This window comes from Aedes aegypti, chromosome 2 (genome assembly GCF_002204515.2).
Source record: "Aedes aegypti strain LVP_AGWG chromosome 2, AaegL5.0 Primary Assembly, whole genome shotgun sequence".
Classification (NCBI taxonomy): Eukaryota; Metazoa; Arthropoda; class Insecta; order Diptera; family Culicidae; genus Aedes; species Aedes aegypti.
The window spans coordinates 328,038,634-328,052,739 of record NC_035108.1 but is presented as its reverse complement, the minus strand read 5'-3'; the positions used below and the strand labels follow the sequence as shown (position 1 = coordinate 328,052,739).

General features: G+C 37.9%; 1 protein-coding gene across 1 annotated transcript in view; it reads left to right on the top strand.

The window, feature by feature from the left end:
- LOC5580255 (E3 ubiquitin-protein ligase CHIP) overlaps positions 1–13,906 on the top strand; it is a 28,653-nt gene extending 14,747 nt beyond the window's left edge. Inside the window, exons 2-4 of the mRNA XM_001656095.2 lie at positions 12,422–12,762; positions 12,822–12,984; positions 13,043–13,906. Coding sequence (XP_001656145.1) covers positions 12,422–12,762; positions 12,822–12,984; positions 13,043–13,285 — 747 coding nt within the window. The 3' untranslated portion in view covers positions 13,286–13,906. The remainder of the gene's footprint in view (positions 1–12,421; positions 12,763–12,821; positions 12,985–13,042) is intronic.
- Positions 13,907–14,106: the final 200 nt, after the last annotated feature.

The window sequence follows — 14,106 nt, the reverse complement described above, 5'->3', positions numbered from 1 at the left end:
AAAAGCAAGCAAAAATACACCGTGAACTAGGAATTCTCTCAGGGAACTACCGAAAGTTCATTTCGTAAATTTTGCTCCGTCTCGCTAATTTTTCAGACGTAATCAGAATAATAAAGCATAGTTAGACCAGAGTATAGAGTGAGAAGTAATCGAATCGTAGATATTAAATTTTGTTTCGATTTCGTCTGAGGGATGTCTTTTATGAAAAAAATAAGCATCGAACCCTTGTCATCCGACCTGAACCAGTGACTCACACCAATAACTCAGGCCACATGTGCATTCCTTTGACCACTTTTAGAAACTAGATATGTGTACGAGTATACTGACAAAAAATATTTGATATCCGTAAGTGTTCGCTGAGCGCTGAGAGTTTTGGTTTTTTTTAACTCAGGCCTATAAAAAAAAATAATCTGGAAAAGAGCATAGATTAGTAAGTAATATCTAGAAGAAAATGTCTTATGTAATTCATCTATTAACCACTTATTAGAATAAAGTCTGGAGCAAAACATAAGAAAAATGCTATTGCAATCGCGGTTGAATCACTGAAAAAATATCTGCGATAATTGCAAGAGTATTCCTCAATTCAGTTCCAGAAGAATCCACGCAGAAATTCATAATTCGATTTTCCTAGTCGAATTGACGTACCCATCTGGAGAAGTAATATCTTAAAAATTCACTCACCAATTCTCGGACCAACTTCAGGTTTTAATCCTAAAGACATGCATGAAGAAATACATTAAAAAATCCTTTGCTTAAGGATTGTTGGTGAACATTCCGGAGAAATTATCGGAACTTTTCCTAATCGACGCAGAAAATCTGAAATCTTGTGTTGAATCATCAATCTCAGCTTACCGCTAACAATACTACACCACAGAGACCTGAAGACGATGCGTTTCTTCTGAACCGCATAATTGTTTAGCACTTTCTTCGTTATAATTCAATTATGGCAATTTTCTATCAAAGGTCGGTACGAACAACAAGCAGGCAAACCGACATAAAAATAACATTCCGCAAAGCAAAAATTCCAACGTCATTGCCGCTGAACCCATCGGCATCAGAAGCTGAGAGTTCTGTAGCAGCGTAGGAGGAAGCCCTGCATGATTCGTGTCCAGATTTCGTCCGTTGCGTAATTTCGAGACGTTTACTAGGTAAGGCGTCAAGCTCCTCAGGTTCTCCTTTATCGTTCAGGTGTTGCTTTCCTACGAGCTCAATCTTATTTTTTGTTCTTGGATATATGATATGAGTCGGATAACTCCTACAAGGATACCGCGTAGATGAAGTATGTACTTCATCCATTAATTGTTCCATCTTCGGTTTAAGCTACTTCTTCTGGCCAACCATAGGGTGAACATCTCCTATGATGATCATAAAATCGTAAAGCATTACGATGTCCCTTTACTGCCCATAACTGCATAACAGTCACATTCGACATTTTTGACAAATTGGAGTTAATACCATGGAGAGTCATCAAATGATATATACTTTCGATCAACTTACTAAAATCTGTGAGATTGTTCTAGAAAATTCGAAAAAAATGCCAAGTTGTTTTGTCACATTGGCAATTGTAACCGCATGACAGTCACATTGAGATTATACATGAGCCTGATAAGGTAGTAGCAACGAAATTTCTACCAGAATTATTTTCTGACTATTCACCCAATAAGCGATATGAGTTGTACAAAATTTCAGCCTCAAATAAGCTCTTTTGAAGTCTTAATGATTTTTTTGAAATTTTAGTTTGCTCCCATACTGCAGTAAAATGCAAACTTGGTATCCCATTTACTCAATGCCTACTTTTGTCGAATGTTACAAATATGCAGTTATGGGCAGTTTAGGAATACATTCAGAGACTTTTCCAAAGATCCCTCCACAAATTCCTCCAGTGCAGCTTAAAGGATTTTCTCCTCTTTCAGCAATCCAACAATAGTCGTGATTTGCTCCTAACATTCTTCTGCTTATTCCAGGGAATCTACCAAAGATTTCCATTCTTTCAGGAATATGTGCACAGATTAGTTTAAAGTTTTTTTTTGCGACATAAGGGCCATATCTTACGCATAGTTTCGAAGGCATTCTCAGAAGGTAATAGATTGACTATTGAGCTTCGCCCTTTTTGGAAATACAGTCCAAATTCAGATACACAGAGCAGAAATTTGTTCATATAATTCCAAATTCTCTTTGAACTTTCTATGAGTTCTCGGACGGTCTTTAGATATTTCAACAAATAATTTATATCTTTCTGTCCAAAACGTTTTCGAAATGTGAACCGTTTGAAGCTTATAGCATTTTATAAATATAAATAAAAATAGTTCATAAATAAGTTAGTTAAAGACCTCCTAAATGTGTATGAGAAAAAAACTAAAATATTAGGTCCAAAGATCATATTGTCATAAGTTTGTTAATATTTTGGGCAACCGGGAAAAATCCGGGAATTGGAAAATTGGTTTTCGATGGACACCCTGTGCTCACTTCCGTGCTTGAGAAGCTGGTCCGGGATATCGTCCTTCCCAGCAGCCTTACAGTTCTTCAGCTCGCTGAAGCCACCGCCGTTTTATCGGTCAGCAAATTCCCTTCGCGATCATTGCACATGGCGGACACTGGTTCGGTATTGTGCAGCTCACCATTGACCGTTGCATAGAATCTCCGCATATCACTCCGGTTCAAGCTTTCTTGTGCTTCAGCGAGTACCGGTCACAAGCATACGACTTCTGGCGACATTCTTCATGTGTGTCACTCTCTGGCACTCTTCAGCGAACCAGTCGTTTCGTCTTCGTCGTTGACCAGTGCCAATCACTTCCCGCGCCGTTTTTGTCACAGCTTCGTGGATAGGGTCCCACAGGCTGTCGACGTCTCCAGCAACGTTGATTCTTTCCAACTGCTCGTCTAGCTGCTGGCGGTACTGTACAGCTACCCCAGCAGTCGACAAGCGTTGTATATTGAAGCGCAGCGTTCTGTCTGTTCTGAAACTCGTGACGCTGAATAACCGCGCCCGAATTTTAGGCTACAACGAGATAATGATCCGAATGTTTGCTTTTGAACGATCATGAACATATCTTCCCAGTGACATTTCCCCAAAGCTGTCAACGCAAGACGGACAATTAAAACGAGTGGCGTACTCAGGAACTCACTTCAACGGGTTAGAAAACAGCCCAGTGGTTTCGCCAACACCTGCATTCTCAACACACAGATTCGGTCGCTTAACGGTTTCCACCGAATAATTCGCTTCATCTGCTTCCCAATCACTACGAAGCCAACTCCACGTTCTGCGATGTCGCCACCGCTGTAGTAGATGTGGTACTTGAAAAAAGTGTTGGCGATGGGATCCATCGCTCGGAATTCACGTTGTCCGGTTATCGGCCAGCGTATTTCCTGGATAGCTGCCACGTTCACGCCAACATTCCGCAGTTCACGAGCCAGGAGCCCAACACGCGCGGGTTCATTCTGTGGTGACTAAAGTCATAGTCGTCCATGCGAATACATTGAATCATCTTCATGCAGTACACTCCCATCCATACACGCACCCACGTGGTGACGCGAGAGCTATCATACACACTGCAGCTTAGCAGCGCAAGAGTTAGTCTGTTAGGAACGCTCAAGCGTAGTGCACGCGGCTACCACAAATGGCGACGAGGAGAAAAAAAAAATCAAGAAGCGCAGAACGTTTAGCATTCGGTTTTCGCATTTTGCAAAGGTGGTGAAATAGTGCAAAGTATATTTGAAGTGGAATTATTAAAAGAACACAACCGGATAAATTAAACCAATTTGATGTGCTTATGATGAATAAAAAAAGGGTTTAGAGCTGATCAATGTGCGGAAGAATCAATTGTTCGAGCAAATGACCTTGATGCGACACGAGCTTGACGCAGCAAAATTTGTTTTTTTGTGTTTTGCGCGTGAAAGTGAAGCAGTGAAAAATAATGCTGTAGGTATCCTGATTATGACTAGCGCGTGTGGATAAGTGTAGTAAAATTGAAGAAATATATATAACCAAGGGAGAGTGGCGTGAATGTGTAGGCGTTGCAGTTGGTGTTTGTTAAGGTAATGTTATTATTGGATGACAATTTACAACGTGGAATCTTCGAACTAAAGGTATGTGATGGTTGAAGTTTTTGCAACTAGAAAATAATCCACCATGTAGCGCGTCATAGTTCAGTCAATATAAAGTACTGTCTTGTTGGTGAGGGAAATAATCTTACAGCATGGATGATGGTTTCTTTCTAGTTATTGGTATGCTATTCTTCGACCAAATTGGTGATTTGTTTCGAATTGTTTTCAACAGGCAGCATTCTGTTTGCTTGCTTATTGAGCGCATGGAAAAAAAATTGAGAATACCTAGCAGACAGCTGCATTCGATAGCTATGAGTGTGTTGTCTGTACTTTACTGCTGATTAACGGACGTCCACCTTACGAGTGCTTTCATTGCAGCCAATGATTTTGTTTTACTTAACGTGACCAACCAATTGTATTGATGTATGAACGGATCCGTGTCAGTCCATTTCGTTCTGTTTTAGTGGGTACATGTTGATGTTTTGCAAGGTTTTTTTTAACTGTTGTGTTCGATACGATTTGGTCGAATGCGTGGCAAAACCGATTGTAGTTTTTTGAATCGTTTGAATTTCTCTTTTCGTATTGCACATACTCACTGTGGATACTGTGCTGAACATGATAATGAAAAATCGACGAGCATTTGCGACATTTAAATGAGGTGAAAACGACATTGATGAAAATGTTTCTAAAAGCAAGCAACAGTAAGCCCGGACAAACTTGTGATATTTAATGTGCATAATACACAAAAAAATACATTGGATGATTATAAGTTTTTGTTCAGCACCGTTTAGTATGTATTTCAAATGAAGGTTTGTATATGAATTCTAGTAATGTTACTGGAAAATTCCAACATTATATTCGTGGATTGATGACTACTGCGCAAACAAATATTATCAACTTTATGATTGATGAAATGATTGATTAAGAAAAGCGATTCGGTTACAGCGTATTTGAATCCACGAAAAAAATCACTTATGGGAAAGAGGTAAAAAAAAAGAAAAGTATCTTTATAATTGCGTTCTCGGATGCTTATGATAATTGTTGATTCTAGTAAAATCAAATGGTTGATTCAATTCACTAACGATAGGAAACCCCGTGATTAATATACTGAAAGCAAATAGAGCTGTGGTGCACCATAAACATTGTGATTAAATTTACTGAGGATCATGAAGAGATGTGTGATTTGATTCACTGAGGTATGGACTGGGATCTAGATGAATGTGGATCGAAAAACGGGGGTGATTTGGATCACTAAAAACAAGTTGAACAAGTGATTGAAACTATTCTCAATACCAATTATGTTGTAGTATATTTTTTTTTTAAAGACGCCTGCAAATGTTATTGCCTAGAGAAAGGTTTACACGAAGTTGGTCATGAATATATTGTTTTTGAGATATGGACATACTACCTAGAACTGAAAAACGGCTTCGTCCAGAACCGATACTTAAGTTCTAATGAATATAAAATTTCAATATGGAACTTGTGCATTTAACTTTCAAATAATTGAAAAAAAAAATGATTGTCCATATGATGAAAAAATACAGTTCTATACTGCCATTCGAAGCTTGATATATACAAAAGCATATATCACTGCATTGCTATTGCTAAAACAAATCAATATTTAAATAATCAAATAAATAAAACAAGAAACATTTTTGTGGCTTTGTCATTCTTAGGTTATTTGTCAAATCTTTCTACCTTTCTCGTAGATTACAAATAGATCTTAGGTAAAATGATCGATCACTTTTATTAGTTTCGGCATATCTATCCCTTGAGGTATTTTTGTATAAGAAAATAGTTGCAACATACAAATGTTTCTGATAGTTTCTGGAGTTTCTTGATATTGACGCTTGAAAAGTGATTATAAACATCAGTTAGTTAGCTTCACTGGATCAGAAATATATCCACCATCTATAAAGTATTTTGTCTGCCTCTGATTCCAATTCAAGCCCTATTATTTTTAGTTTGGGATATGCCGCTTGAAATTTTAAAGCTGAGTTGCACACCATCGATATTTGCTAAAATGTATCAATTTTCTGAGGTCCAAGGTCTCATCTGTAATGCGTATGGTTTTATGCGATTGATGCTTTATTTTGATGAACAGTTGGTTGAAACCAGGTTCTAAGTATTTCATACCTTTCGAATTTGTGGAATTTACAATTCAGTGATGCTCTATCATTCGCATAATTAACTCAAAACCAGGTGCACTCTCAGACACCGCCCTTACCACTTAGAAATATGTGCTACAAGCATGCAAGCACTTTTAGGTTAACGGTCTCAGTTAATATAAAATACTTGTTATGTTTGTGCTGTGATTAAATTCACTGGGTGAGGAAACTGTTTTGTTAAAATGGTTCTAAAGTACTGTGATTGGATCCTCAGGAAATTATGGGAAGAACTGTTATTAAATTCACCAATGTATAAACATAACGATTCGTGATTAAATTCACTGAAAGAATACGAAATCAATTGTCATTAAATTGACATGAAAACTGTAACAAGAGTTGTGATTAAATTCACTGAGAGAACACAAAAGTAATTCTGATTGAATTGACTGCAAAAGCATAAGAACAGTTGTGATTAAATTTACTGAGATAATACGAAATCCACTGTCATTGAATTGACTTGAAAACAGTAAGAAGATTTGTGATTAAATTCACTGAGAGAAAACGAAAATAATTATGATAAGATTGACTTGAGCTATGGACTACTCTTCCTTTAGATTCACTTAAACAAAGTGTAAAGGAAAGTGAAAGCACACACAACGCAAACAGCATAAAAAAAATGTGATTAAATTCACTGACAAATGAAAAAAATGTATAGTTTGGACGAGGGCTGAAACAGCCAAATTATTGCGTTAGATGACAACAGTTTACAAAATTCCTCCATGGAAATATTTGAACAGTTACGCAAGGCATTGACGGAAATTAATTTAAATGCAATATATTGACACAGTCAAATTAAAAAAAAAAAATTGGGGGCATGGAAGTGATAATGAGAAACATTGAAGTTATCCATTGAAATCTCTCAATTAAAAAAAAATATTGTGATATTGCGCATTTTGCACTATCAGACTCCCGGCTGAAAAAATTTGTCACACCATGTTTGCCATTGCTTGAGTGGTGTCGTAGCAAAAAAAAAAAAAAATCAACAATATTGAACGCTCTCTTCATTTGTACATTGAACGCAAGGTCCTTGCATTTGTTAAACTGCCGTATTCAGTGACATGTGAGCATCAATTTCCTCATATTGAAAATTTGCAAGAAAATCTATTCGTCAGTGATAAGAGCAATAGAATTACTCCATTTTTGTGTCTACATATATTTTTTATGCACCGAAATAAATAAATAAACATTAAACCTTAAGTAAAACTCTGCAAAAGTTTTTTTTCAGGATTTTTAGTAGTTTGAAAACACTGCAATTGAGAAAGATTCACCAAATGTACTATGTACAAAACTCAAATAAGACCGAAGAACCTCTATGGTGATGGTACCTGCACCGTGTTCGAGGAGAACTTTCAAGCATATGGAGTCTTCGAGTAGCGAGTGCTTAGAACCACTTTTTGCGATGTGTAGCAAAACAGTGTGTGGTGGCAAAGGCTGAACCGCGGGCTCATTCAATTTTACGACAAACCAGTACCCAGAAAGTGACTAAAGTCGAAATAATACACTAGGAACGGCATGTGTTGACAAATATTTAAAAACAACCGTATAAGAACGGAGTTCGTTTAAAATTCGGTCAGAACAAGAAGATGTGAGGCGCAACGAGCTTGGTAGATAGGTCAGGTACACGAGGACCTGGAAAAAAGCGGCCATGAACCGAGAGAACTAACGAAGAAGGATAATGCTCAGAGTAGTTATGATTAAATTCACTGAAAGTAGTGTAATACGATTCAGTGAGATCGTATAAAGAGCTTTGTAATAAACTTCACAGAGTTATGGTTAAATTCACTGAAATTGTTGACTAGAGAGCGATTCTGTTAGAATCTGAAGAAGTAAATCGGCGAAAGATTTAATAGCATATGCTAAGGGGATATCCCCTTAATGTCACACTTATTATTGACTCTATTGATAATTATACTTTCATTGTTCTAGTGATTGGCTATCCTTCACGAAACATTCATCACTGACAGAATTTTCACTTGAAGCTGCAAAAAAAACTTTAATTATTGAATCGGAGTTGAACCCAGTGATAAACTTTCAGGATATTTGTCGATTGTGGTGAAAAGTTTCTGTTTCTTTTATTAACAAAAATAAATGATAATAAGAAAAAACATAGAGTTGATATGGGTGTTCTTGCGAAATAACAAAGTCATTTGAATACTGCATATATCCTGGAAGCTGCAATGCTATTTACTGTATCACTTTTATCGCATTTATAAACGAAATATTGTTTATCAAGGAACAGCTGTCCAAATGAACATCAGAAATGAAAACTCTTGAATCTTTCGTTGCTAGCCGTTACGAGGAAGAATAAGAATGGTTTGTAACTGACTAAGTAGCCTGCGATTGACCGATGTCCCTACAGATGACAAGAGCTTGAATAATTGAGAAGAGGAGGACAAACAATGAAACACACGTATTCTTGAAGTAAAGAATAGACAGATGCAAGAAATTCTACGTTCTAGATATATAGGCTTAATAAGGAAAAGCACCACAGATAAGGGGAGGCGTATAATGTTATACCCTTAACACAAAGTAATTATGACTATTGGAATTGGTATATTATTAGAAAACTGCATGGAAATATTGCGTCAAATACTTGTTCAAATAAATGATTAACTATTTGTATTCAAAGACAAAATTAGAATAAAGAAAGGGGGATGTAGTGACTAGAGTCATAGTCGTCCATGCGAATACATTGAATCATCTTCATGCAGTACACTCCCATCCATACACGCACCCACGTGGTGACGCGAGAGCTATCATACACACTGCAGCTTAGCAGCGCAAGAGTTAGTCTGTTAGGAACGCTCAAGCGTAGTGCACGCGGCTACCACACATTCAAAGTTCTCACGTTCAGAGATCCAACTTTCCAATCCTTATCCTTTATTCGTTGCCAAGTCTGTTGCCGTAAAATTAATCCGTTTGCTCTGCTTTTGCCTTTCTTGGTTGGTGAAGAGTCTTCGATAGGCCACCTAACCAGGGTTGCGCTACCTACATCGTGCTAGAGGGGCTGCCTCCACGGTGCTGACACGATACAGCATTGTCCGTTTGTTCTTCACATGATGATCACGGTCATAGCCATCACAACCATCCACCTTTATCTGGGCTATGAACCTGTAGCTCTGGTTCTGAACAGTTTCAAGTTCTTTCGGACATGCTACTATGGTTACGGTGAGCCGCCATGCGCTAGCGGTGGTACTCTTTAGAAGTACCTTCTGGATTATTTCAAGACAATGTCCTGAAGGAAGTCCTGGAAAAATTTCTTGGCTATTGTTCGAAAAATCACTGAAACGATATATAGAGGAATACCATGAGAAATGTCTCCTGGGGTATCATTAAGCAAAATTCTGGATTAAATCTCCAAGAAATGTTAAACGACATGGAAGGGGTCGTTTCGAAGGGATACGACTTGGTCGAAAGCCTGACCCATGCTAACCATCTCATTGAGCCAACGTTAGCTCATGACTAGTATGGTGGATACAGCGAAACAGTGCGACGCTAGAAATAAAATCCTCACAGTTGTTCGTGAGCACGCTTAGGAGAGCCGAATTGGGCATCTAAGAGAGCCGAAGGAGATGCCGAGTTGTGTAGGAGAACGAGGGGTTGTGACGGACTTTGGTTGGCCGACGGCGCTGCAGAATCGTTACCCGTTCTGTTGTGTAGTTGGTTAACGCGCCCAGTCTAGCGTATTGGGATTCGTGGGATCGAAGCTCACCAAAAAGATTCAACTATTTTTCACAATTCTACATCTAAACTTGTTCAAATTGACTTTTGTGTCTACGAACCTCAGGTGTTTTTTTAACACCATCGGCTGATTTAAGCCGTAATAGACATGACAACCCTAGTTACGGAATCAACGACAATTTTGGAGGAAATCTTAAAAAAAATCCTATAAAATTGATAATCATATCATGAATCCTATGAGAGAAATATTAAATACATTTCTGCAGAACTTAAGTCTTTCTTGAAAAATTCTAGTAATTTATTTGGAGGTATCTCTGAAGTAATTTAAGAAAATGACTGTGAGTCTACTCTGAATGAAAATCATGGAAAATTTCCTAGGGTAACCCATCATGAATGGATGAATTCCTAACAAATCTTAAGGGTAATGCCTGAAGGAAATTTCGTACGAATTGCTGATTTAATTTCTGATGAATTTCCTGAAGAAATCTCGCTGAACTGTACTAAAAGACCTATGTAACAAAGGGAGATTCTCTCCTCTCTCGTTCGGTTTCGATTATATCAGTGCAATACTAAAGCTTTTGAGAAGATGTTCACCATAAATCGAAATACAATGTCCTTGGAAAGCTTTCCATACAAAACTTCAACAGAAGAGGTTAATTTGACTAAGTTATTGATTAAAGAGAAAGTAAAAAAAGAGCCTGTCAATTTTAGACAGGTCTTTTTGAGAAGTTACGCAAGAGATCATTCAAGAAATTCTAGATTAATACCCGGAGCAATGTCACGAGAAATCCTCAAAGAAATTTGTGGAAGTGTCGTCTGTAAAAAGTCTGCTCAGATTCTCTGTGGAATCTTTATAACGTTTTTAAAAACTTTTAGAGTATTCCTTGGGTCCTGGTTGGTCTCTTTTTCATTTTATGTATTTTTATTTTTTATTTTATATATTATTTATCTCTTTTGTGTCTTTTTTCAGACATGTTATCTCTTAAAGACACATTTTTCAGGCACCAGATCATAGATTTTTCCGAGTTCAGATGATCCACTGCATGAAATGTTTAAAAGACTTGCTGAAGAAATTCTGGAAAAAAATTGTTGTAAAAAATGTAGTTTGTCCAGATTTTGTTTGACCCTGTTTTGCCCACAGCTTTTTTTTTTGCAATCTGCAAAATCATAGTTCGAGCGCGGATTTCACTCCATTGCTCTGAATGTTTCAGTACCCCGAAATTCATAATCCATAATGTATAATTATCTCAACGGTAGCCCCATGATAATGAAATTCCAGGGAATGACTCGGGATTATGAGTCGTTCGAGGAACTGAAAAACGGGTAGAGGTTTTCGGGGTATTAGGCTTGAATCACTTCCCAGCATTGAATGTGAAAGAATGCTACATTCAACGTTGACCATATGTTACATTCACATAAAACTAAAAAAGAAACCTTAGTACAATCAAGTTGTTGTTTTCTATATTCAACCGCAGCAAAAAGTTTTGAACCACTATTGTAAAAACACTGTTTAAATACAAGCACGTGATTCACAGCCAGTCATTTCCATAGTGGAAAGAGTTGCTAATGCTATTCGCGATTAACGATGAGATATGAACTGATCCACGGTTGTCGTGCGGGACATCAGTAAATATCATATCAACACAACTTTCACATATACTTATCACAATTACATTTTTATTAGATAGGGTAAGATGGGGCAAGATAGGCCAGTGTTATTTAGCATTTTATGTTTTTGATGTCATGAATAATTTTATCAGACGACAGACAAGTAGTTACTTGAGGACTAACTATTAGTTATATTATTTTTCACGTGTCATACCTGTTAAAAAACAATGTCAAAACGCTAGTTCCCAAGATGACACATTACATACAACTGACATATAACTGGAAAAGGGACAAGTTAGGTCAGCTTGTTTTTGAAGGCTTTAGAGTAATATTTTTGAAATGGGACGTTTTTAGCTTAAAGGCTATTCTGTAACAAACAATTCGGTAGCTAAAAAATATTATGAATGTCGTAGGGTTTGATTTTTAATTGAACATAGTTTTTTTTTTTCAAAAATATATGTGAGCATCATTATAAATAAGTCTTCGTATTTTAAACTATTGCAGAAAAAAATGTATTTAAAAAAGGATGATCTATTTTGCCCTGAATTTCAAAAATATAGTTCAAGAATGCGTTCTGCACACTGCTTGTCAAAAGGCTGGTATCAAACTTTATGCCTTTTCTTTTATTATAGCTCATTAGCGTGTGAAGGAGAATGAAAAAAAGGTCAAACATGTATTTGGAAAGGTACGAGGATCTTTTCCTTAGGTAACCTATCTTTATCATCGTTACCCTACTATTAGGAAATCACGCGCACCTTAAGCAAAGATAAATCTTTAAAGCTCAAACAACTCTAGTGGAATTAAATGGCATAGTACTAAATTCGGATTTTTCATCTATTTATAGGTATTCTACTAAACAGCTCGAAGATTTATTATCATCAAGGCTCAAACAATGTTCTTATCTTCATTTCCTGCTACAGATCAAAAACCCAACCAATGCCACATACTTCACAAACCGGGCTCTGTGTCACATCAAGATGAAGCGATGGGAATCGTCCTGTACGGACTGCCGACGGGCACTGGACATGGATCCGAACCTGGTCAAGGGACACTTCTTCCTCGGTCTCAGCCTGATGGAGTTGGACTCGTACGATGAGGCCATCAAGCACCTGATGCGGGCACACGACTTGGCGCGGGAACAGAAACTCAACTTCGGAGACGACATCGCGTCGCAGCTGCGCCTGGCTCGCAAGAAACGCTGGAACATCCAGGAGGAGAAACGGATCTGCCAGGAGATCGAACTGCAATCCTATCTCAATCGGTAAGCTCGGTGAAACTATGAAGACAACATTACTTCATATGTGTTCATATCTGTTGCAGACTCATTAACGAGGACATGGAAAACAGACTAGCTAAGCTTAAGCTGGATGACACACTGAATGAGGATGCCGTGAGGGACAAGTCGATGGAGATTGAACGTGAATGCGAAAATCACACCACAGAACTGAACAATATTTTCGCAAAAGTCGATGATAGACGGAGGGTAAGCAATTCCAGTCTCCAAAGCTCTAATTTTACTAATATGTTCAAACCCGTTTCAGAAACGAGAAGTACCTGACTACTTGTGTGGCAAGATAAGCTTCGAACTGCTGGTAGATCCCGTTATCACCCCATCTGGTATGACGTACGAACGCAAGGACATCGAGGAGCACCTGCAACGAGTTGGCCATTTCGATCCCGTGACTCGGGTTAAGCTGACGCAGGACCAACTGATAGCCAACTACTCCATGAAGGAGGTGGTCGATGCCTTCCTGGCAGAGAACGAATGGGCCCTAGATTACTAAAAGAAAGCATCCTGCGCTCCTACAAATAGATACACCTCTAGCTCCTAGCGAACGGACAGTGAATGCATTGGCGGCGGGAAGAAAGTGCAACCCGAAGCTCAATCACCAGGTATGTTGGAACTTTTTCTTAACTGTGTTTCCACCAGCTCTTCAAGAAGCGACTGAGCAATTTCCTTCGATTTTTACTACGAACATAAATGTTTTAATGTATTTATCGTTATCTAAATATCATGGAGTTTGACCAATTTAGTGTCAGCTGTGAGTATCGCTTTACTCTCGAGGTAACTCAAAACATCCAAACTTATCAAATATCTAGATGTGAACTGTGACCTATATGTTTCCTTGAATAAACCGTTCTGTACGCTCAAAGCAGAAAAAATATATCGCCATTCAACGTAGCAACAAGTTGAACAAATGTAATTCATTGAATTGTTGGAAGATTTGTTGAATTATTTTTGACTACCTTATTAAAAAAGAACCGTATTTTCAAGCGTGATCAGCAGTTATTTAGATTGGCAAGCAGACAGATTTAAACAATTTCACTTGGTGATTCTTTAGTTTTAAGTTATGTAAATTGAAAATTACCTTAAGAAATTAGCGAATAAAATATCTTTATTTCGATGAATCGTTGAGATGCGTGATCCGAACGTTTCCCTGAGGATAGTTGAAAACAAACCCTTTTTCATCAGAAGTCTAAGTGAGGCAGAGCGGACGCATTCCTCACATCGGTACTGCTGGACAATCCCCAACGCAAAGGTGAGATGAAAAAAGAGCGGAAACGCATAATTTCCTCTGGACTCCGAGAGATTTCGAGTCGTGCA